This window comes from Pleurodeles waltl, chromosome 8, assembly GCF_031143425.1.
Source record: "Pleurodeles waltl isolate 20211129_DDA chromosome 8, aPleWal1.hap1.20221129, whole genome shotgun sequence".
Taxonomy (NCBI): Eukaryota; Metazoa; Chordata; class Amphibia; order Caudata; family Salamandridae; genus Pleurodeles; species Pleurodeles waltl.
The window spans coordinates 1,423,153,605-1,423,171,376 of NC_090447.1; the positions used below are offsets into that span (position 1 = coordinate 1,423,153,605).

Below are 17,772 nucleotides of genomic sequence, written 5' to 3' on the forward strand. Positions count from 1 at the left end.
TGAGCAACAGCCACACGTGTGGTAGGTTCGAGCCATGTGATGCAAAAAACTAGAAATGAAAAAGGAACTTCAGAAATGGGTTACTACACCAAGGACAACGTGGCGGCCATTTTAAGCTAGTATTGGCCTAACTGATATATAGATAACCCAATGTAAATCCAACCAAGAACAATGAAGGGCAAGGTAATCTTTGACCCAGAATACATTGATCACTGTCAATACTATGTCAATAGGTAATACAACGAAATTATACAATGTTGTTTGATTACTCAAGATATCGGAGCTCTGGTGGATCTAATTTCAGCAACTAACTGTGGTCCAGAAACTGCCTAAAGGGAAAGGGTGAACCAGGGTATATCATCATTTAACCCTTGTCGGTGAGTGTTGAGTCTATATACCCAGCGCTGTTCAAGTTCAAAGAGTGGACGAGTCTCTTTATGTGCACAGGTCTGTAGTACAACCCACCACATGTCATCTGGTGTATGATTCTTGTCCATAAAATGAATACTAAGTTTGGTTGTGGCACGTCCACAACAAATGTTGCTGCGGTGTTCATTTATCCTTATTTTGACAACTCGTGTGGTCATCCCTACATATCGCAAATTACAAGGACAGGTAATCAAATAAATGCAGTGGCGCGTATTGCAATTAGTATGTTTCATCAATCGCCATGTCAATATAGGTTCTAAATCAAGGATTTCTGTCCGTTTAGTGAGTGAGCACACGTTGCAGTTTCCACACGTTAAATGACCCTTAACTGGGGGGAGATCCCAGAGAGACCTTTGACTGGTAGGGGTAATGAGGGATCTCGGTCGAGTGTGGACCAACATATCCTTAATGTTAGTGGTCCTTTTGAAAGCAAACAGTGGTTTTGAGATATTTTCACCTCCACTGCAGAGAACAGCCTATCTTTTATTGATTATTTTCTTGACAGTATTCGATAATGGCGTAAATGTGGATACACAAGTGAGTTTCATGTCTGTGGATTTGGGGGTCAACTGTAATAGTGAGTCTCTGTCACTATACTTAGCTCGTTTGTAGGCCGTGTTTATCACTCTGTTGGGATAATGGCGATCATGCAATTTAGTCTGCAGATCGGAAGCTTGGGTATCAAATGAATGCAAATTACTGCAATTCCGTCGGAGGCGTAGAAACTGCCCATACGGTAAATGGTCTCTGAGTGCCTTAGGGTGATAGCTATCATATAATAAGCTAATCCCGTCAGTGGCTTTCTGGTGAGTCCAAGTCTTCAATTTCCCTTCCTTAATGCTGATCACCAGATCTAAAAAAGGAGTCTCAGTGGTAGAAACAGTGGATGTGAAATTCAAAAAGGGGTCCAGACCATTGACCCATGTTGTAAACTTATCCACTTCTGAGGTCGGACCATGCCAGATAACCAATATGTCGTCTATATATCGACGCCATAACTTGATATTGTCAAAAAAAGGGTTGGACTCTGGCAAAATGAAGCGTTTTTCACAGTCATACATATACATACATGCTAGACTAGGGGCAAAGCTGCTGCCCATTGAAGTACCACGAATCTGGTGAAAAAGTTTGTCTTCAAATTGAAAAAAAGTTCCTTGTCATGGCTAAGCTAGCACAATGCATAATGAAATGGACTGGGGTTGCTGAATTCAATCTAGCAGACAGGAGGGATGACTCAACTACCTTAAGTGTAGCTTCTTGCGGAATGTTAGTGTATAATGCCTCGACATCAAGGGTGATGAGCGCATTCACGTAGACTGTTAAGTTTATAGTTTCAATGAGGTTCAGGACATCTTTTGTGTCCCTAAGGTAAGTCACTGATTGTTGTACAAGGGGCCGTAAAAAGTGATCACAAAATGTGGATAGGGGTTCGAGGACAGACCCAATACCTGAAACTATGGGACGGCCTGGAGGGGGAGACCTTCCTTTGTGAATCTTTGGGAGACAGGAAAAGTAAGGAATGCGAGGATCTTCAGTATCCAGAAATTCAGCTTCCTTCTGTGATATCCAAGAGTTACCACAGGCTTCTTCTATCATCCCACGGATCTCAGTTTGCAGTCTAGCTGTGGGATCCTGGTTAATCTGAGCATAATAAGTAGAGTCACCCAGGAGGCGTAGACACTCCTGTCTGTACTCCTCTGAATTCATTATAACAATTGCTCCACCCTTGTCTGCTGGTTTAATGATAATACTAGTGTCAGTTGCTAGTTCTCTGAGGGCATCGCTCTCAGCTTTGGGTATGTTGACAAAGTTGTGCTTCGGTCGTATTTTGGTTATGTCAGTGGCTCCTATTGATTAGGACTCCCCTGTTTTCTTTTCATTCATCTTTTCTGGAACAGTGTATTGCATTATATTAACAATTCCAGAATTGTGACAGATGACGACTCTGCAGATGTAATAGCCCGCCAGGGGACCAGTGGGCTGGATAAGTCTCCATACTTGAATATTTACCCTGATGTCGGGACGTTCCCCCCATGAAATGTCAGCCTTTTAGTCTGTCATCAAGAAAGCAGCTTAGGTCCTCGACCTACTACTACTTGCATTGGAACAGATAGCCAATATTCTACCACTTGCACCATCCATTTCTTGACCATTGCTCCCTTTTAATGTGGTTCTTAAATCTCTGGGAAAAACCTCCCTGTTGCCTGATGAATAATAAGGGCATTGCTCGCTGATAGTAACAGAGCAGAGGAGCTGCCCTTCATAACTATCCCTCCCCAGTACTGTAGTGTTCCTCCAGATCAGGATTCACCCCTGGAGCTTTTTTCCCCCTACACCTCCTCCTGACAGGGATTTGAATCACTTGGAAGCCATTGGCAAAAAAGCTTTTTTTTGCCTAGCATCTTAACCCTCACTCCCTTAATTCCACCTGTCTTTTGGACAGATATGCCCTTGCTCTCTGGAGTATGGCAGCTATGATCTATCCAAATCTTCCAGACAGTCTGGGGAAAAAAGTACTTTTTGGAGTTAGTGCGAGATGGTCAGGATGCTTTTAGATACACAATTCAATCTGGATTAGACACAGCAGACAGCATGGCAAGATCAATGGGCACATAAGTCACTTTACGGCACCATGCATTGCTACAGTCCATAGTGTTCTCTGTTGATGTTCTGAACACTCTATTAGACATGCCCTTTGACAGAGGGAGACTTTATTCAAATAAGCAGGTGCGGTGAAGAGGGCAGAGCAGTGGCACGGTCTTTGGGACTGCTGTCTTCTACTGGAACTTTTTGTTCTTGTAGAAGCCACTCTCCTTTTTCTAGAGGTTTCCAAAGAAAGAATTACAACTGTTCTATGCTAGCCCAGCAGCAGCCTCTCATATAAGAGCTGTATTGACCTATTTATGCATCGATAAAGCGGGTTATGGAAGGGGCCCTGGTAAACTGCTCCTTCCTTTCTTTTCCTCCTCCTCCGCCCCAGCACCACCAGAGAAACAGCAGTAGTTTACCTGGGAATAAACGCATAATGCTGGTAGGAGAAAGGCCATTACTTCAGACAACCGATTCTTCCATATTATAGAAAAGTGGTTCATCCCACACAGACACCCTCTCCAGCCCGCTTAGGTTCAGGAAGAACTCCTGGGGATCCTGCAGCAGGAATTTAAGATCCTGCCAATGGTGCTATTCTCTGTACTTACTAGTTCCAAGAAGGACAGCGTTATACAGCTGATCCTGTGTCTCGGGGTCTTGAATTGGTATCTATGGAAGGACAAGTTGATAATGCCGTTTGTAGCTCAGAATATTTTGGTGCTAGAGCTGAAAGACTTTATGGTGTCTTTAAAGTTGCAGGTCGCATTTGTTCACATTCTAATTCTGCCGTCCCACAGGACCTGTTTGGGGTAGTTTCTATCGATTACCATTTCACAGTACTTCCTTTTGGATTGACATGAGCTCCTCAGGTCCTCGTGAAAGTGATGGCAGTGGTGGTGGCCCATCACAGGCAGAAATCGCAGTATTTGTGCACCTTGACAACTGGTTTATCAAAGCTAAGTTGCCCTAAGTAGTGGCCCGTCTATTGTAGTCAACAGCTTCCCTGCTGTTCAACTTAGACTTTTCACTGATTCACCCCATATATCACCTAGAGCCCTCTCAGTACCCCCTGCTCATTGGAACAGTATTGGATACATTCTCACTCAAAGTTTTTTGCCTCCACATTGGATATGGGACATTGAGGATATGATTCCAATGTTTAGGTTGGGAGCTAGAGTCCCAGTCCTGAGAGTCTTCCGACTTGTCCAGCCCTGTATCTGTTGGCTTCCTGCACCTTCCTGGACGCTAAGTCCCCTGGTTGTTCAGACTGCTGTTGGGTTCTGCGTCTGTGAGTGCGTACAGTCTAGAAAGTAACTCATGTCTGCATGGGTAGTGCTTAAGGGCAGCTCTGTATGTCACTTAACGAGCAGAACGATGTTGGTGTGGAGCTGCGTGATGGCACACAGGGGTACTAATCGAAAATTTCCGGATCTAGTCTGATGCCTGTGGAATATTCAAAAGTTTAGCTATTTGCGGTTAGAGTATCCACAGAAAAAGGGTTACCGAAGGTAAGTTCATTTGGTGAACATTAGGTTGATAATGCTGATTTGGCTGAATGCTAGTTATATAAAATAAATGACAGTGACAATAATAAGAAATACATTGTTACGGCTCAGATTCTCATTGCAGCCAGCCTACGGCTCCAGCATTATGGCACTGTGCTATTCCTGTACTAGGCACCTTCCAGGATAGTTAACTTGAAATATATAAACAACTCCACCTGTCCTGCATGCTGAATGCTGATGTTTTGATTTGTAATAGTTCATAATTTGCACATGGGTTTTAACACCTATTACGGCATTCTTTTGATGATAATATTACTGTATGGATAAACTGGTTTTAAAAAACTACTGTTGCATGCAATTTTATTGTATTTTAAATCTTTTATAGAGCGCATTCCGGTTGTAGCATCAAAGCGCTAGTACTAGTGAGCTATATTGGAATCGATACCATGCATAGAGAGAAGGTCACCCAAGAGTCCTATCCTAATGGGAGAAGAACCAAGATTTAAATTTCTTCCTAAAGCCCAAATATGTCTCTGTGTCTGATCATCAGAGGTAGGGAGTTCCAAAGTCTGGCAGCCTCCACAGAAATGGCTTTGTTCCCCCACCTAGACCTAAAACAATGGGGTACCAAAATAAGTTGTCTAGTTGATGATCTAAGTGTCCGAGCCGGTTGATAAGGTTGAAGAACTGATCTCAGATATTCACAGCCCTCCAAATGATGAGCCTTATAAGTTAAGCAGAGGGACTTAAACTTAATCCTTTTATCTGCCAGTAGCCAATGAAGCTGTTTAAGACAGCTGCTTGCAGATGCCGCACGTGGTAGATCTAAGATCAAGCGGGCCGCCGTGTTCTGAATGAGTTGCAGTTTATGAAAAGACGATTTGCTGATATTTAGCATTAAAGCGTTACAGCAGTCCAGTCTAGATATAACCAGCGCCAGGACCACCACCACTTTCAAATTTTCATGCAAAAATGGAAACATTTTCTTAAGGCATCTTAGAGCCCAATAGCAACCCTTGACCGTCTGGTTAACCTGTTGCTCAAATGAAAGGGAGCTGTCAAATACAATCCCTAATTCATGATCTTGATTTTGTCTTGCTCTTCACACAGCTTGAGTGATGCGCTGTTAAAAACTTAAAAATCACCATAACTGTCAGTTTCAATACGGTTTTGATTTAAGAAATGTATAGTTCGCAGTTCCTAATGATGGTTCATGCTAATAGCTTTATATGGATGATGCAGGTATTATTTAATTTTTATATGCTGAAAAATTGTCTTATTGTTTTTTAGGAGGAGAGACTTCAGCATGCAAACCTTCATCTGTTCGACTTGCACCGTCATTCTCATTTCATGCTGCTGGCCTTCAGATGGCTGGACAGATGCCCCACTCGCATCAGCAGTACAGTGAGCGTCGGCAGCAGAGCATAACAGACCAACAAGTTTCTGCTTTACCTTACTCTGATCAGATCCAGCAACCATTAACAAATCAGGTATAACATCTAAAGAAATATTAAATTAGATACATTTTCTATATTATCAAGTGAACAAATTTTCAACATTTGGAATGTTTTTAAAACTTACATGAGCCTATTCTCAACTTATCTCAAGGAAGAATTCTGTGATCTTGCATGCAGTGTTATATTTATATAACCCTCTGTTGGTAGTGGAGGATCTAAACTAAAGGCCTAATCTCCTATTTTAAAATTTCCGATGGATACTTCTGAATGTAGATTCCTCACCATGTGAATATCCCCAGGTGCGAGCCTGGATCCAAAAACTCAAAAAGCAGTGTTTCTTCACAACAGGAAATGGCGTGGTGCTGACATCGTTCCATTCTGGAAGTGATGATCAGAGCTTGCATGTAAGCGCCATCCATTACATGGATGCTGGCATCATCTCCTTTTTTTCCATACCTACAGCCATGAATCCAGAGTTTCACTTCTCTTTTTCTTCACTTTGTGAAATTATTTTTTTCCCTTTTGAAATCTTCCAGTGTAAAATATGTATTACCCTCTAAGACTACAGGGTTTAAGCCTATTGCAACCCTATGTCTGTCACAGGTCTCTACGAGTTAGATCTCTGGTGTTTGGAGCGTGACTCCAAGACCTTTGGCAACTGTGCCCAGATGAATCCCAAGGTCACTCTTGAATCTCACTCAGTTTTATGTGACAAGCACCACAGGACTCCACTCAGGTTCTGCTGTAGGTTAAAGTGCACTGGGCACTGTTATAGGGTAGTTGTTGGTCCTTCCAGCTTTTATATGTTTAGCAGATCAGCTATCCTTGTGCACAATGCGCAGAAAAATTGATGTTTTCTAGATTCTCTAGAACATGGGCCAAGAAATAGGATTTCTATACTGGCACTAAGGACTTTGTCAGTGTGGCAACCGAGACAGAAGGCCAGTTGGACTGCAACCACCCTGCAACTCACTGCGCTGTACTTGAGTGGGATGCATTTAGATCACTATCAGTCTTGTGAAATATAATTTGATTAGTGGAAATAAACTTTAATGATAAAAGGGCACTATGTAGAATAATAGGAAACAATGGACACATTTTAAAGATGTATTACATCTTATTACAGTTACAATTCATATTGTCTGCACTAGGTACAAACTTAATAGTAGATGCAAAGTTTATGAGGAGTGTGAACAGAAGAAAGTAGTCCAATATATTCTTGAGTTTCAGAAATCAGTCTACACTCACTCCTGCTTTGGACAATGCAGTTATTGTTCAGTATCATAGCATTGTCTGCTATTTGTGTCTGCACTGGGAGAAAGGCGAATAAACCCCCAGCAAATGAAGGCTGAATGTGCCTCCTGGTAGCCTTCAGCTGCATAGCTTATCTGATTTCCTCACAGAAAGTCCTCTGTAGCTATACTAATTTACATAATCTAATCAGGCCTTTGTTGAATCTGTTAGAATTAACAATTAGCAGAAAGTAGCCTGATTATCTTTCACCTAATTTTACTTCTTACTTTTGAATTTCCCAGGATCCATAAACTTTTCACCAATATCTCTATCATGGCGGGAGGGCATGCCTGCTCAAAGTTGGCCTCGCATGCAGCTCTGCGTTATGTCAAGGATGCCAGAAAGTGTCCTGTCAGCTTGCTCTCTCTCTCTCTGTCTGTGTGTGTGTGTGTGTGTGTAAGTGTGTGTGTGTGTAAGTGTGATTCTTGTCAGAAGATTGATTCCAAGGCACTTAAGGAAAGGAAGTCTAAGATTTTTATGGCCAGAGCTGAAGATGAAAAAAGGGGTCATCTAAAGTCACACCTCGATTTTCAAAACGCAGGTCACCATCCACTGCAGTCTGCAACTTCACCTTGTCCAGACTCTGATATTGAGCAACCTGCCCCCCAAAAAAGCTAGGACTGGCGCTGACTCCTACTGACCCAACAGCTGTGGCTCCAACGGGCCAGACGCCACCCTCAGAACCAGTTCCTCCTGTGGAGCTGTCTCCAAGGCCCCAGTCAGTAGCCCAATACCCTGACTTAACCACTCTGGGGATGGATCAATCAGCCTTTATGAACGCTATTTCTGATGGATACAACTACCTGTGGATTCCTCACCTCATGAATACTCCCATGGCGCCAGCATTCTACGGAAATCTTCTTACTAGTCTCTGCACGTCGACGAGGACGTCACTGTCTCGCACGCGACGCCGTCTGACGTCATACAGGCAATAAGAGGTCCTCGACGACGTGCGGACGTCAGTTCCCTTTTTTCCGTGCATTCGAAACGGTTATCTTCGAGGGAGCAACTGTTACTCTTGCGGTTACAGTGTATATCTTGCTGCGTACTCTTTCTCTGTGGAAATAATGTCGCAGAGAAAGTCTGGATTTAAGCCTTGTCGTGAGTGTGGAGGCAAGATGTCGGTGACGGATCCTCATTCCGATTGCCTTTGGTGTTTGAGCTCCGACCACGACGTCTCGACTTGTGATTCATGTCAGCACATGAATCCGAAGGCCCTTAAAGAACGTGAGGCGAAGCTGTTTATGGCCAAGTCAAAGGAGAAGCATCACAAGAAGTCTTCTCCAAAACATCGGCGTCATCGAGACTCCCGGCGCCGTAGAGAATCTCGGCGTCATTCAAGGGAGGCTCGTTCCAGGTCTCCGGATCGGCGCCGAAAGACATGGGAGGTCAGCCCCACGGTGACGCCGCATCCTTCGACGCCGTTGCCCTCTCCGGCGTCACCAACTTCGCCTGGACAGGCGTCGGTGATTGAGGTATTGGAGCCTCAAGTGTTTTCTCCGGCGCAGACGCCGAGGCCGGCGTCGGGGTCGCCTCCGAGACAGGCACCCCAGTATCCGGCTTTTCCCACCCCTGGAGCCGATAGTTCCGCATTCTTGAATGCGATGTATGCCATCTTCCAACAGATGGCTCCAGGGGGTGCTCCGGCTGGGCCTTTGGCCTTTTCTTTGGGTGATCCTGCGCCTCTTCGGCCGGCACCCTTTATGCCCTTTCTCCCGTTTGGGAACGTGGGCTCGGCGCCAGTGTCGGCGCCGGTGGCCGCTCCGGTGGCTTCGGAGGGATTGGCCCCAGGGATTTCCATCCCGTCGACGTCGAGATTTCGGCCTGTGACTCCGGTGGGTCCATCTGTTTCAGCTGCTCTTCAGTCGGCGCCGAAGTTACCCGTGGCGCCGGATGCGGTGTCGGTGGCTTCGGAAGATCGGCGCCGATCTCCGACTTCGGCGGAGGCATTGTCGACTCCGCGGATTGAGCAACGACTGCATTCAAGGAGGCGTGCTCTCCGGGTACTAGAAGAGCAGGAGTACCAACGAGCCCTAGAGGAAGGAGAGCTAGAGGACTCGGGTGATGGGCTGCGTGGACTGGAGTCGGCCAGTGGGCTGGACACTTCCCCTGAGTGGGACCTTTCGTCCCCGGGGGAATATACTGAGGAAGCTGCTTCCTTTCATACAGTGGTACGGAAGGCAGCTAGTTTTTTGGACCTGCCTTTGCCGGTGGTGGAGGCAAAACAAAACCTTTTGACGGAGGTGTTGCATCCGGCCTCAGCCGCGGCGGAGCCTCTGTTACCTTTTAATGACGCTCTGCTGGATCCGGTTTTAGAGGTGTGGAAGAGGCCGGCATCTTCCCCAGCAGTTCACAGAGCCGTGGCCAGGAGGTATCGGACGGCTCCAACTGATCCTGGTTTCCTATCTAGGCACCCTACGCCGGAGAGCTTGGTAGTGCAGGCCTCCTGTTCGTCCAAGTCAGCGCCTGGTTCTTTCCCGACGGTGCCTGGGGACAGAGACTCAAAAAAGCTAGAGGCGCAGTCGAAGAAGATTTTTTCGTCCTGCAGTCTGGCGTTAAAAGCCACTAATGCGACCTGTATCCTGGGAGGTATATTCATGCTCTGATGGATGACATCTCCTCTTCGTTTACAGAGCTTCCCCAGGGTCTTTTGGATCTTGTCTCTGATGCCCAGGCTGCTGCGACCCAAATTATCCAGACGGGACTGGATACCACCGACTCGGTAGCCAGAGCAATGGGCACAACTGTGGTGGAAAGGAGACAGGCCTGGCTCCGTAACTCGGGCTTTTCGGCAGATGTACAGTCCACATTGTTGGATCTCCCGTTTGATGGGGACAAACTGTTTGGGGCTAAGGCTGATTCGGCCTTGGAACGTTTTAAGGAGAGCAGGGCCACGGCTAAGTCGTTGGGACTCCAAGCTCCTTCTTCCACGGCCTCTTCCAGATTCTTCAGGAGGTTTCGTGGATTTGGGCGTGGCTCTTCCTCCTCTTCCTTTCGGGGAAGATATCAGCAACCTGCCTCTTCCCACCCCTATAGATCTTTTAGGGGGAGGGGTAGGGTCCGCACCAGGGGAGCCTCTCAGCAGCACTCTGCCTCTTCCTCATCCTCTGGCGGGGTGCAGCAGGGGAAGCAGCCTTAGGCTTCCACCATTTCCCACTCACTCCTCTCCTGTAGGGGGAAGATTACAGCATTTTCTCACCAAATGGGAGACTGTTACGTCGGACACTTGGGTTCTCAGTGTTGTGGGAAAAGGCTACACCCTTCCCTTTCGGGAGTTTCCGCCCCTCATCCCGCCCCGCCCTTCGTATTGTTCACAAGAACACCTCCTGTTGCTAGAACAGGAGGTAGAAGTCCTCCTTTTAAAGGGCGCGGTGGAGTTGGTCCCGGAGCAGGAAAGGGGTCAAGGAGTTTACTCAAGGTATTTCCTGATTCCCAAGAAGGATGGTCGTTTGAGACCAATTCTGGACCTGAGGATCTTGAATTGGTTCCTCAAGCAGGAAAAGTTCAAGATGCTGACCCTAGCACAGGTGCTTTTGGCGTTGAACATGGAAGACTGGATGGTGTCTGTCGACTTGCAGGATGCTTACTTTCATATCCCGATACTCAAGTCACACAGGAAGTATCTCCGGTTTGTGGTGGGATCGCAACACTACCAGTTTGCGGTCCTTCCGTTTGGTCTTACTTCAGCACCTCGAGTCTTCACGAAGGTGATGTCGGTGGTTGCGGCAGAGCTCAGAAGGAAGGGGATAGCAGTATTCCCTTACTTGGACGATTGGTTGATCAAAGCCAAGTCCCCGGAGCTTGTGTTGCGTCATCTGCAGTCAACAACCCAGTTGTTGTTCGACCTAGGCTTTTCGGTGAACGAGCCCAAATCTCACCTGGAGCCCTCTCAGCGCCTCCTGTTCATAGGGGCAGTACTGGATACAACATTGGGTCGGGCCTTTCCTCCGCCTCAGCGGATTCAAGATATTCAGGATTTGGTTCCAATGTTTCGAAATGGAGCGGTAGTTCCAGTCCTCAAGGTCCTTCGTCTGCTCGGTCTTTTTGCCTCCTGCATTCTGTTGGTCACGCATGCTCGCTGGCACATGAGGGCTCTTCAGTGGTGCCTCCGAAGGCAGTGGTCTCAACACAGAGGGGATCTAGAGGGTACTGTCAAGATCTCCAGAGATGCTGCTGTGGATTTGAAGTGGTGGATTGCAAGCAACAATCTTTCACAAGGAAAGCCGTTCCAGCAGTCGCCACCAGTGGCCACAGTTATAACGGATGCTTCCACTCTAGGGTGGGGAGCTCATCTGGGGGATCTGGAGATCAAAGGTCTTTGGTCTCCAGAGGAACAGATTTTTCACATCAATCTGTTAGAGTTACGGGCTGTACGTCTGGCTCTCAAGGCCTTCCTCCCTTCCCTTCGTGGTCAGTCGGTACAGGTCCTAACGGACAATACTACCACGATGTGGTACATAAACAAGCAGGGAGGAGTGGGGTCGTACCTTCTCTGCAGAGAAGCTCTTCGACTATGGTCCTGGGCAAAGGACCATCGGATTTGCTTGATAGCAAACCATCTGGCCGGAGTCTTGAACGTGCGTGCGGACAGTCTCAGTCGCCACTTCTCGGCAGACCACGAGTGGCGTCTCCATCCAGATCAAGTCCGTTTAATCTTCCAGAAGTGGGGGTTTCCTCGGGTAGATCTGTTCGCCACTCGAGAGAACGCGCATTGTCCGTTGTTCTGCAGCCTTCAGTATCCGATGCAGGAAGCGTTGGGGGACGCGTTTCAAATGACCTGGTGCGGCCAGTTGCTTTACGCGTTTCCTCCCATACCCTTGATTCCTCGAGTATTGAGGAAGATTCGCCAAGACCGGGCTCTAGTAATCTTAATAGCTCCGGATTGGCCAAGGAGGGTGTGGTACTCCGACCTTCTCCAACTCTCAACGTGCCCGCCGCTCCGTCTCCCTTTCAGGGCAGACCTCCTCTCACAGTCGCAGGGGCAGGTTCTACACCCCAACCTCCAGAGTCTGCACCTACATGCCTGGAGATTGAACGGGGCAACCTGAGTTCCTTCTCTCTCCCGCCTGAGGTAGTGGATGTTATATTAGCGGCCAGGCGACACTCCACTAAATCTATCTACGCTAATAGGTGGTCTAAATTTGTTGCGTGGTGTGGAGAGGCAGATTGATCCTTTACATGCTCATCTATCGGACGTTTTGTCTTTTGCTCTATCTCTGGCGCAGAAAGGTTGTGCAGTGGCTACCATTAAAGGTTATTTATCGGCCTTGTCAGCCTTCATATGTCTTCCAGACCAACCATCTTTATTTAAATCCCCTATTGTTATCAGATTCTTGAAAGGTCTTCTAAATCAATATCCTCCAAAGCCATTCGTTATGCCGCAATGGGATTTGTCCTTAGTCCTGACTTTCCTTATGGGGTCCCCTTTTGAACCTATGCATTCTTGCCCCTTGAGGTATTTGGTTTTAAAAACAGTCTTCCTGATAGCTATAACATCAGCAAGGAGAGTGAGTGAGTTGCAGGCCTTATCAGTAAAACCCCCTTATACAACTTTTTATGGGGATAAGGTGGTGTTGAGGACCAAGGCTGCTTTCCTCCCGAAGGTTGTTTCACCCTTCCATTTGGCTCAGGCAATTACTTTGTCCACGTTCTATCCTCCGCCTCATCCTTCCAAAGAGGAAGAAAGACTGCACCGTCTGGACCCAAAGAGAGCGTTGAGCTTCTTTATCGATAGAACAAAGGATTTCAGGCTGGAGGATCAGCTGTTTATTGGATACGTGGGCAAGAGGAGAGGAAAGGCAGTCCACAAGAGAACACTATCCAGGTGGGTTGTTCTTTGCATTAAAATATGTTACTCTTTGGCAAAGAAGGATCCTCCTGAGGGCATTAGAGCTCATTCCACCAGAGCTAAGTCGGCCACTTCGGCCTTAGCCAGAGGTGTTCCTGTGGTCGACATCTGCAAGGCCGCAACTTGGTCGTCCCTTCACACTTTTGCAAAACATTACTGTTTAGATTCTGAGGTTAGAAGGGACGGCCATTTTGCACGGTCAGTGCTGCAGGATTTCTTGGTTTGACCATTTAGGCACCCACCGCCGGGCGTGGTACTGCTTTGGGACTCTATTCATGAGGTGAGGAATCCACAGGTAGTTGTATCCATCAGAAGAACGAGTTACTTACCTTCGGTAACGACTTTTCTGGTGGATACATTAGCTACCTGTGGATTTCTGTGGAAAATAGAAAACTTCACAAAACATCTCAGCAGGCAGCCTGGCATTAAATTATCGTAGCCCTCCTTGAATATATGGTCATGCATTGCTAGACTCTGCCTGAAACTCTCAGTTCTCAATGAACATTCCCGAGTTGATTACAGACTGGCAAGCTTTGGCCAAGCAAGTCATCCAGTCAGATCTGGACACAGCTGATTTAATGGCCAGAGCTATGGGCACATTGGTATCCCTTCATTGCCATGTTTGGCTTGGGAACTATGAATTCTCCCAAAATATTCAGTCCACTTTAATGGTCCGTCCCTTTGATGGTTCTCACCTTTTTGATGCAAAGGCTGCCTCTGCTCTCCAACATTTCAAGGACACAAAGCTACAGTCAGATCCTTAGGCCTTCAAACACATATGAAACACTACAGAAAATTTGGAGACCTTAACCATGAATTTTCCTTTCAAGGCAGGCAGCGATAATCTAATCTGCTTTACAGGTGGCATAGAGAGGAGTGTAGGAAAACCGAAAGCTCTGCTTATTCCTCCCTCCTCCTCCTCCTACTCTTCCCCAGCAGCAAAAGGGGAGCAGCCCTGTTTCTGTTCTACAAGACCATATTCAACCCATTTCGGGATCAGGAAAAGGAACGGGATGCTACTCTGTGTATTTCCTTATCCCCTAAAATAACGTCAGTCCGTCTTGTTGCTTAAAAAGGAAAAACTCAAAATATTGTCTCCAGCTCAAGTTTTGCTTGCACATTTGCTGCGCGCAATCAGTGTTGGGAGTAGCACCCTCCAGTGTTTTACCACTTGAACGTATCTAGGAGTGTGTATAGATTCTTCTTCATAAAACCTCTCCTTGTCTATAGTAACATGAAATCCTAAGTAATAAAAGTCCTCCTCAGAGTTTTGTATTCTAAGGTCTCACGGGACATTCTCCATTCCCCTGCTTCCATTTCTCCCCCCCCCCCCCCAGGGAAATGAGTGGGAGTACGCCCAGTTTCTATTATATCAAGGGTATTTTCCAAGTTATTTTGAAGATGTGTAGAAGTCTTGGGATTTCTGTCTCGGGTTGGACAACTTTCGTCCCATGTAGTTTCCCTTCTCAGCAGCCTAAGTAGACCATCTAATCCTATCCTTGGCGCCAGTGCCTTCTGCACCTCGACAAAGAGCATCTGGGAGAGCGGGCATCCTTTTCTATTTCCTTTCTCCAACTGAAAAGCCTTCAACCGCACTCCTTTCACTTTTTCGAGCAATAGATGTATCCACTGTCTAAACGCTGGGCCTATCTCCACCTTTTCTAGTATCCCAAACATGTAATTCCACTCTAGAGTATAAAATGCCATTTTTGAGTCTAAGGCAGCCCCATATTGGCTCTGACACTTTTTCAGTGTAATCCATACAGTTCCTGTGACAGTCTACCCAGCGCAGTGCAAACAGATCTAAATTCGGGCCACCACTCATTAAAGCATCCAAAGCACCCAATGGATGAACCCTGCCTCAGCCTACCCCCCCCCCCCCCCACCCCACCCCCCAACAGCTCTGCACTCCGGGATAAGCCAGCAAGCTGCTTACGGCAGAATCCATTATCACTTACCTCTCTGGAATGGGAGGCAATGGTGGCAGTATATAGAGATGGAGACAGCGTCCTGGGGCAGAATCAATCTTGCTCCACTTTGCGTTCATCTGCAGGGATTTGCTCTAATACTAGGCCCCAATTAGGAACCGGTATGCCTTTTAAGATTTTCACGGCTTCAGACATACCAACAGTCTTGAACATCATATAGAGCACCCTTCAGCTCACTGCCAAAGCCCTAAACCTTCAATCCCAAAAATGGACACCCAAATTAAGCTGCTAAATACATTAGCAGCCTTCACTTCAGGAATTGATTGGAAAAAAGGCAGATCTCAACAATATGATAGTTAGAGCCCAGAACACTGTAGATTGCTGGTTTACCCGTCTGTCCTTGTACATGTTCTTCAATCATGGACAAACTGAGTACCTTACCAGGAACCTTAAGGAGCGCCTTTGAGGACTTAAAGGAGCTCTGGCTCAAAATGAGGCAGTTGCTCTCAGACTTCCCTCTAACCCCATGAGTGACAACCCCCTGCAGCCTTCAGTAACGTGTCCGTAGGATACACCCTCAGGACCTTCCAAGCTCTATTCACAGGAACCCACGCATGGACATTGAACACCAGCAAAGAATCAAGCTGCACGGCTCCCCGGAACTTCCTTGCAAAACCTAGACTCGCCGAGCAGCCTCCCTAGGAGCCAGAACTTGGGGCATCCTCCCGGACTTGTGGCCCCTCTCCCTCTTGCCATAATTGGCCCTCTAGCTAAAATTCATTTGCCACCCCCACCCTGGAAGAAATGCCAATGGAAAGGGAGGAAACACAGGCTAAGAGCACCTAATTAGAAGCATATTACTTCCTTCTTCAGCAGCCAGGCAGTGGGTCCTAAAATATCGACCTGCTCTCCTTTAAGACCTCAGATTCAAGTACATACACCTTCATCAGAAACTAAGGATGGGTCACCTAGTCCTCTTAAACTGGTGACCCGCCCTAGTTCTGCCTCCTTAATAAATTGATCTCGAGATGGCGCCTCAGTTGGTGAACCTAGTAGTAACGCCACTGCCAAAGGATGCTTCCCCCGGACTGTCCTTCCGGTAACTGACAATTGCACTTCTTCAAATACCCCCCTCATAGTTACAGCAAACTTTGACAAAAGATCTCGCCAGGTCCAATTGTCCCAAAACTTAAGTCAAGAAAGACTCTGGGTGAGGGTGCAGGCGAGTGACTTTACCGGACCTCAAAACAGGGCCAGCCACATGACACCCCAGTTGCAAGGAGCCCCTATGAGCCCTCCGTTGATCCTGTGTAACAGCGGTCCAAGCTCTACAGTAACTTTGTTACTCCCGGAATACAGATCGAGAGGCACATTTGACCTGCTGAACCTGTGGAACATTCTATGGATGCTAGGACAGCTTCCAGAAACTGCAAATCTTACCTCGTCGGATATGGTCTCAGTGGCATTTATCTCACCTTTGGCACCCCAGATGAATGAAGTAACTAAAGTGACCTGGACCTCGGCAGAGGTAGCAGAGCAAGTGCTTGGAGTAGGTACTACGCTCAGGAGAAGGGGGGATACATATAACCCCCGTAACACACCCTGCTTATCCACATCCTTTATTAAATTGACAGGGTGGCAGTGGGTCTCAGCTATCACCCAGTGCTTTCAGTAAGATTTAAAGGAATTCTCACGGCAGGATGCTCTCCCCTTGGGGAGCCCGGCCTAGTACAGAACCCTCACCTCGCTCTGGGGCTTCATCTCTAACGACGAGCTGGTTACCCAGCACCCTGAGCACAGGATCAAGGCAATCATGAAGGGACAGGTCAATACCAGCAACGAAGAGGACAAGACTCATTTTGCAATATGTTCCTGGATTATTAATGGGCTACTAGACTAATTGGAGGACAAGTGCCTATTTAATTATCTAACATAATTCCAGATAATAATGTTGCAAGAGACCTGGACAGAATCTCCACCTACAATCGCAGGATTTGTGAGTTATGTCCCAGCAACAAGGAGGGCTCGTTTTTGGCGCTTGAGTGGTGGGCTCATCCCATATCTCAGTTCAACAATGAAGGGGCACCACCACATGCCTCCAGTTACGTGCAGAAATCTGGTGACAGTTCTTCTTTCTGCAACACAAGATTCCTCCACCCTTCATCTAGTCCTAATGAGCATCTATAGCCCACAGGGGAAAACCTGCAAATTAGAGGCTGCATGTCTGCTGAAAGAGAACATTGAGGAACTAGTCAACTGTAGGAACATGCTTCTTATGGCATGGTTACCCCCTAACTTTTTTGCCTTTTGTTGATGCTAGTTATGATTGAAAGTGTGCTGGGTCCCTGCTAACCAGGCCCCAGCACCAGTGTTCTTTCCCTACACTGTACCTTTGTTCCCACATTTGGCACAGCCCTGGCACACAGATAAGTCCCTTGTAAATGGTACCCCTGGTACCAAGGGCCCTGGTGCCAGGGAAGGTCTCTAAGGGCTGCAGCATGTCTTATGCCACCCTGGGGACCTCTCACTCAGCACATGGACACTGCCTCACAGCTTGTGTGTGCTGGTGGGGAGAAAATGACTAAGTCGACATGGCACTCCCCTCAGATTGCCATGTCCACAACCCACTGCCTGTGGCATAGGTAAGTCACCCCTCTAGCAGGCCTTACAGCCCTAAGGCAGGGTGCACTGTACCACAGGTGAGGGCGTAGTTGCATGAGCAC

The 17,772-nt window shown here is 47.1% G+C and overlaps 1 protein-coding gene across 2 annotated transcripts in view; it reads left to right on the forward strand.

The window, feature by feature from the left end:
* DYRK1A (dual specificity tyrosine phosphorylation regulated kinase 1A) overlaps positions 1–17,772 on the forward strand; it is a 633,571-nt gene that overhangs the window by 237,330 nt on the left and 378,469 nt on the right. For both annotated transcript variants that reach the window (XM_069202549.1, XM_069202550.1), the window contains exon 4: positions 5,814–6,013. In XM_069202549.1, the coding sequence (XP_069058650.1) occupies positions 5,814–6,013 (200 nt within the window). The remainder of the gene's footprint in view (positions 1–5,813; positions 6,014–17,772) is intronic.